Here is a 7,246-nt window from a genome sequence, read left to right on the forward strand (position 1 = left end):
GTGACAAGCCACATTTCTTCAGCCTCCTGAGGTTGAAGAGGAGCTACTGCGCCTTCTTCACCACGCTGTCTGTGTGGGTGGACCATTTCAGTTTGTCCGTGATATGTACGCTGAGGAACTTAAAACTCTCCACCCTCTCCACTACTGTCCCGTCAATGTGGATAGGGGGCTGCTCCCTCTGCTGTTTCCTGAAGTCCACGATCATCTCCTTTGTTTTGTTGACATTGAGTGTGAGGTTATTTTCCTGACACCAGACCCCAAGGGCCCTCACCTCCTCCCTGTAGGCCGTCTCGTCGTTGTTGGTAATCAAGCCTACAATTGTAGTGTCGTCTGCAAACTTGATCATTGAGTTGGAGGCGTACATAGCCACGCAGTCGTGGGTGAACAGGGAGTACAGGAGAGGGCTGAGAACGCACCCTTGTGGGGCCCCAGTGTTGAGGATCAGCGGGGTGGAGATGTTGTTACCTACCCTCACCACCTGGGGGCGGCCCGTCAGGAAGTCCAGGACCCAGTTGCACAGGGCGGGGTCGAGACCCAGGGTCTCGAGCTTAATGACGAGTTTGGAGGGTACTATGGTGTTAAATGCTGAGCTGTAATCGATGAACAACATTCTTACATAGGTATTCCTCTTGTCCAGATGGGTTAGGGCAGTGTGCAGTGTGATTGCGTCGTCTGTGGACCTATTGGGGCGGTAAGCAAATAGGAGTGGGTCTAGGGTGTCAGGTAGGGTGGAGGTGATATGGTCCTTGACTATTCTCTCAAAGCACTTCATGATAACGGAAGTGAGTGCTACGGGGCGGTAGTCATCTAGCTCAGTTACCTTAGCTTTCTTGGGAACAGGAACAATGGTGGTCCTCTTGAAGCATGTGGGAACAGCAGACTGGGATAAGGATCGATTGAATATGTCTGTAAACACACCAGCCAGCTGGTCTGCGCATGCTCTGAGGCCACGGCCGGGGATGCCGTCTGGGCCTGCAGCCATGCGAGGGTTAACACGTTTAAATGTTTTACTCACGTTGGCTGCAGTGAGGGAGAGCCCGCAGGTATTGGTAGCGGGCCGTGTCAGTGGCACTGTATTAACCCTCAAAGCGAGCAAAGAAGTTGTTTAGTCTGTCTGGGAGCAAGACATCGTGGTCCGTGACGGGGCTGGTTTTTCTTTTGTCCGTGATTGACTGTAGACCCTGCCACATACCTCTCATGTCTGAGCCGTTGACTTGTGACTCCACTTTGTCTCTATACTGACACTTAGCTTGTTTGATTGCCTTGCGAAGGGAATAGCTACACTGTTTGTATTCGGTCATGTTTCTGGTCACCTTGCCCTGATTAAAAGCAGTGGTTCGCACTTTCAGTTTTGCGCGAATGCTGCCATCAATCCACGGTTTCTGGTTGGGGAATGTTTTAATAGACCCTGTGGGTACAACATCACCGATGCACTTGCTAATAAACTCACTCACTGAATCAGCGTATTCATCAATGTTGTTGTTCGACATTATGCGGAACATATCCCAGTCCACGTGATCGAAGCAATCTTGAAGCGTGGAATCCGATTGGTCGGACCAGCGATGAACAGACCTGAGCGCGGGTGCTTCCTGGATGAGGATAAGCCTCATCCAGGCGAGTGCTGTCTAAAGACAAGTGAAATGCCATAGAAGTCCCAAGTTATTTACAAGATGTTTTAGCTTTAAATTTGGCACATTATTGTTGGATAAAGTACAAACATTATTCTGGCAAGCACAGACCAGAGTAAGGGCCAAGATTGCTCTGTGTGTTCCGCCTACTCGAAGATGAGTGGAGATTGTGGAACAAATAATGTAAATTTTAAAGGGAAATTACTTTATAACATGATATGTTGTTTATTCTCAGTTTTTCTTCCATGTGAATACCAGACTGCTGTGGTGTAGGCCTATGGGTGTCTATCAACTTCCAGCAACACCAGAAATGGGAGTCAAGCTTCTAAAATGAACATTGAGGTAAGACAGAGTTTCATGTTAACATTGTGCCATTGATTCTTATTTTTGATTAGCAGATGTCTTAATCATAACACTAAAGATCCATTCCACTGAAATTCCTAAAATCACTGCAGTAAGTGCAACTCCAGTCAGTCAGGAAACAGTAAATGACAAACAAATAAGGGTAACATCCTAATAGTCTATGTGGCTACGCCTCCTTGTCCTTCTCAATCAGGATAGACCGTAGACTGCTAAATGTGACGTACTAAATGTGTACATGTATTCTAAAAAAACATTCAGTGTAGATGGCGCCATTGTACTGTACTTATTTATGCTAACAATATTTTGAATATTACTTTGTTTAGGCCTACTTGTCAGATTTGACAATTGACATACACCAAGATGAAACGTCAAGTACAGATGAGGCTGTGACGACCAGCAGGAGGAAAGTCAGCAAACAAAAAAACGGTGAGTAAATAACCACTTCAAAGTCACACATTTACTTATGCTGCTTTTATGTTGATTCAAATGAAGTCCAAGGTCACATATTGTGAATGCACTATCCAGAGTAATAACTGAGTGAGTGGATGCATGTGTTTATGTATTGATACTTAACTGAGACTCAGCAATGTGGCACGACACAACAAGCAGTGTGAACCAAAGATATTGCAGAGTGAGAGCGAGTTGCTGAAGTCATCAGCAGTCACACAGATACCGGCAAGCATCTTCCCTCCCGTAGCATGATAGTTGTGTGACAAATGCTGACGAGCTTAAGCTCTAATGGCACTTCACTCTTTGTTTGTTGCAGAAGTCGTCCCACTGCTCATTGTAACGTCACATTGTGAATCTACCTTTAACTTGTAATGGCCATTGTATACTATTATCATTTATTTCCATTGTATTCAGTTGCTTACCTTTATTTAGTATGTCACCCAGTCATGTCTATTACCTAAGTATATTGGTGTGAATGGGAGGAGGGAGTAATTATGTGATGGTGTTTCTGCCTGACTACATTGCTGATGTTGCATTACCTCAACCAATGATTGTGCGCCACGTCATCGACTGCACAGTCGGGCATCAGATTGCTATATCATATGATGTGGTTAGTTTATATGTTTAACACCTCCCCAGGCGTGAAATCTGGCATGCATCTGCAATGTAGTCAGGCAGGAATGCTAACACTGTGTGGCCCTTCGTTAATTTCTCGCATCCTCTCTCCTAGCCTCTTCAAATGCATTGGAAGAGAAAGGTTGAAGGGAGAAACCTCCAATCTAACCCTCTAATCCATTTTGAAAAGGGGGTGAGGGAAGAGAACGAGAGGAATCTAGGTAAGACAAATTGACACTTCTGAATCCCAATCAAACCCTAGCCCCTAAACACTTGTTAGACCTCCGAGTGTTGGATAGATGAAAGCAATATAGTGACAATTCCACCTAGCCTGTCAGAGGGCAAGATGGAGCTACTGTAGCACGGTGCATGTGAGAGTTCTACTGCCTCAGAGGACCAGGCTTTTCTGGTTGCCTCTACACTGCAGACCCCTGTTCTGATGTTCACATGTGGGGCCTGTGCGTGACAACACTTTTATAGAGGTGGAATACTGTAGCGCGGCGTATGAGTCTTAATACAGCCTTTTACCATAAGCCTCGCTTTGCTCCAGCCAATGTATTGAGAGAGTGGGATCAGCTGAAGGGAGGCTCGATCCTATGATCCTGCGGTGCAGAGGCATATACTCTACTCTACAAAATCTTGGTCCTCGAAAACAGTAGTACCCTTATACACTGTGCTATTCTTTCACCATATAGCTTCCAATCCGTACAGGTGATGTACTGCACATGTCCAGGGAAAAAAGATTGGGTGCATCCAATTCTTGCCCGGGTGGGCAGATATTAGGGTGGGCAGTTTGTGCCTAGTGGTATATGCAGAAGGACCTGCTCACAAATGACAGCAATGCTGACTCTGAGGGGTGGAGTTAAACAAAATAACAATGAAATGCATGTGGTGAAGATAATCAATGATCAGAAGTTTGTTAATCAATAATGAAAATGTTTGTTAAACGAACATTTTCACAGCCAACAGGCAAACACGATAGTGTTACGTTTTGGGCTGGGAGTTGCCAGGGACCTCACAATATATTATCACAATACTTAAGTACTGATATGATATGTATTGCGATTCTTTCAATTCTATATGGATTGCGATTCGATACTGTGATTTTATTGAGATTCAATGTTTCAAATATATTGCTCACCATATGTCTGCTGCAGAGGGACAAGAGAGAGCCATGAAAAAAAGAGTTTTGATCAGTCATGGAAATAAAAAAGTGCTGAAAACAAAATGGCTCCTTATTTAAAAAGATGGTGCACAAGCTATAACGGAAAAATACTGGAGTTTTGGTGCAGGTACAGTCAACTAGTGCAAAAATAATATTGCGATATTGTCAAAACCGTACAATATAGCACCGATATACTGGCCGTCTGTGACAACAAATTATTTATCAAAATCAGTGTGATGTTCCACTAATATTTGTTCTATTGTTTGTAAATGTTCTCTTCTCTTTTTGGTCTGATTGAATAGCTATAATGTGCTGCTGCGTTTCTCCCATTGTATTTGTAGTACACATGCATCTTAATGTATTGTATACATTAGGGGTCGTGGGATGTACGTTTGGCTCCATAATTGACAAAAATTATGATCCCATCCCTGTGCTTTCCAATGCTTTTGCCAAAGACAAACTAACAACAGTACAAATGTTGACATCATAATATACGCACAAACTGTTCAGAACTGTTTTGGATGGGAAGCATCGACAATGTGGATCACATTGAGGGAGTATCTCCTAGAACTGATGTCTTTATCTTTACCCAATAGTTTTTAACCCTTAACCTCATGGTTTCCTAGCAAGCGTCCAACTTTACTGAGTATGTATCTTTCCTTGACAATTCCAAATAACATAGAGGAAAGGGATTTTTTTTACGTAATGTGAAATACAATTGAAATGCAGTATATGACAGAATTAGTGTAACTGACAAACTTTTGCTGTGATTAACAAGTAGGCTAGAGATAAATATCTGAATACCATCAAAGATCCCTGAAATGAATGTCCATCTGTGGTTTAGAATGAACTGACTGTTTTGCTGTCTGACCACTACAACAGAGGTCATGCAACATGAAATGTTGGAATGTGGCTAGCTAGCTGTAGCTAACTTTTACAACATTCAGTAGCTTTGTCTCTAACTACGTTTTGTTTTGAACATGTTGGATTGATCATCACAGATTGGTCAAAGAAAGACTGGAACATGCAAACTGTCAAGGACTAATGACACCTGAACCTGAGATACACAATAACACATGATAATGATAGCTAGCTGGCTAGTAGGAGCACAGATAGAACAATGAGACAGATATTTCACCGGACGTATAAATGTGAAGCATCCGGTGGGCGTTTCCATTCGACCAAATATGCTGGGCAATGGGAGAAAGATGGAGCGAGATGAATTTGTCGTCATTATGCTAATTTTATCATCGATTAAACATTTGATCTCAATACAGTTATTTTTCCAAAACTAGAATGGGTTACGAACAAAGTGGACAAAGTTTTGTAGACTTTACCATTTGCCAAAGTTTTAAAAACTGGTGTTTAGAAGGAGTGCATGGGCAAATAGTTATTGCACACGCGCACTTCACAGTGTAGGCGTTCCCTCCTTGCTTGTTCTGCCCGTTACATTAGACAACGACAGGCTGTGGTCTATCTTGGGTTAGTTATAAAAATCTCTGGAGGTAATGTCTGATTGACATTAATTGCTTGACATTACAGCAACAAAAGCTAACTATCTACCCACATAGCTAGACGAGAAGGCTAACGTTCGCTATCTAGGTAGCGGTTATAGGTTAACTTAGCATCCTCTAGAGAACTAGGTTAGCTTGCTATCTAACAGTAGTAACAATTGCAACGGCTAACCTGTAGCGCTAGCTAGCTGGCTGGGCATGTTGCGTAACGTTAGCTCGCGACGGTAACTAACTACATTTTAACCATCAGCCATGGCAAGAGACAAACTTATATTTTACTAGCTAAGTTAGTAGTAAGCGAATTGTAACAACACGCTAAGTTAACTGTCTACTGACTGTTTTTATACCTGTACATTTGAGCCAGCTAGCTAAACGTTAAATAACTAGCTCGCATCAGAGCCATGTATCAATCTCGGCTGGTTTTGTTGTGTCGGCCTGGCTGGCTGACAACAGACAGACACAGAAGGGAAGGCCTGTGCAACACAATAAAACGGACTTGGTTTCATACAAACTACACGTCTGCCGATTTGATTCTGGAATCTTACCATTTGAAGTATCCGTCTAAGCATGGTATCGATTTGTGTTTGGCTGTCAAATGAAATGCGATCGATCTTCCGAATGAAAAGTTTACGCCGTTGTTGGTTACTCGGTACACATGACAAGCCCACTGCTTGGTACAGCAGCTGTGAGGGGGCGAGTGGGATGGGCTCTGTCTTGAAGTAAGAAGTATGTTCAAGACATTTAATTGTTTAAAAACAATGGTCACCAACCCTTTCTGAGTAAAGATCACATTCGCAGTCAAAAAGCAACCCGAGATCTAGCGCTCAGATTTCTTTTTAAAACATGTCGTTAAAAATGTAGGCCTAACATGAACCTAATAAAAATAGTTCTGTATGAACTACATTTTTGCAGTAGGCAGGCCTAATACATTAACCCATATTATTGGCTATATGCCTGGCCTGCCAATATTGTTCTTCTCAGACCCTATTATAGGCTGTTTCAAAACTCGAGCTTCGATAACAAACCAGTTGTAGAACTTGCAAGGCACAGCTAAGTATATAATGAAACAATTTGGTAATCATTTTTTTATTTCACCTTTATTTAACCAGGTAGGCTAGTTGAAAACAAGTTCTCATGTACAACTGCGACCTGGCCAAGATAAAGCAAAGCAGTGTGACACAAACAACAACACAGAGGTACACATGGAATAAACAAACATACAGTCAATAACACAATAGAGGAAAAAAAGTCTATAAACAGTGTGTGCAAATGAGGTAAGATAAGGGAGGTAAGGCAATAAATAGGCCATAGTGGCAAAATAATTACAATTTAGCAATTAAACACTGGAGTGATAGATGTGCAAGTAGAGATACTTGGGTGCAAAGGAGCAACAACCAAAAAATATCCGTATGGGGATGAGGTAGTTGGATGGGCTATTTACAGATGCAGTGATCTGTGAGATGCTCTGACAGCTGGTGCTTAAAGTTAGTGAGGGAGATATGGGTCTCCAG

At 42.5% G+C, this 7,246-nt stretch overlaps 1 protein-coding gene across 3 annotated transcripts in view; it reads right to left on the bottom strand.

Annotated features, from left to right (window-relative positions):
- LOC139540161 (early endosome antigen 1-like) overlaps window positions 1–6,439 on the bottom strand; it is a 56,757-nt gene extending 50,318 nt beyond the window's left edge. For all 3 annotated transcript variants that reach the window (XM_071343756.1, XM_071343755.1, XM_071343754.1), the window contains exon 1: window positions 6,281–6,439. In XM_071343756.1, coding sequence (XP_071199857.1) covers window positions 6,281–6,304 — 24 coding nt within the window. In that variant the 5' untranslated portion in view covers window positions 6,305–6,439. The remainder of the gene's footprint in view (window positions 1–6,280) is intronic.
- Window positions 6,440–7,246: the final 807 nt, after the last annotated feature.

Source organism: Salvelinus alpinus, chromosome 15, assembly GCF_045679555.1.
Source record: "Salvelinus alpinus chromosome 15, SLU_Salpinus.1, whole genome shotgun sequence".
Classification (NCBI taxonomy): domain Eukaryota; kingdom Metazoa; phylum Chordata; class Actinopteri; order Salmoniformes; family Salmonidae; genus Salvelinus; species Salvelinus alpinus.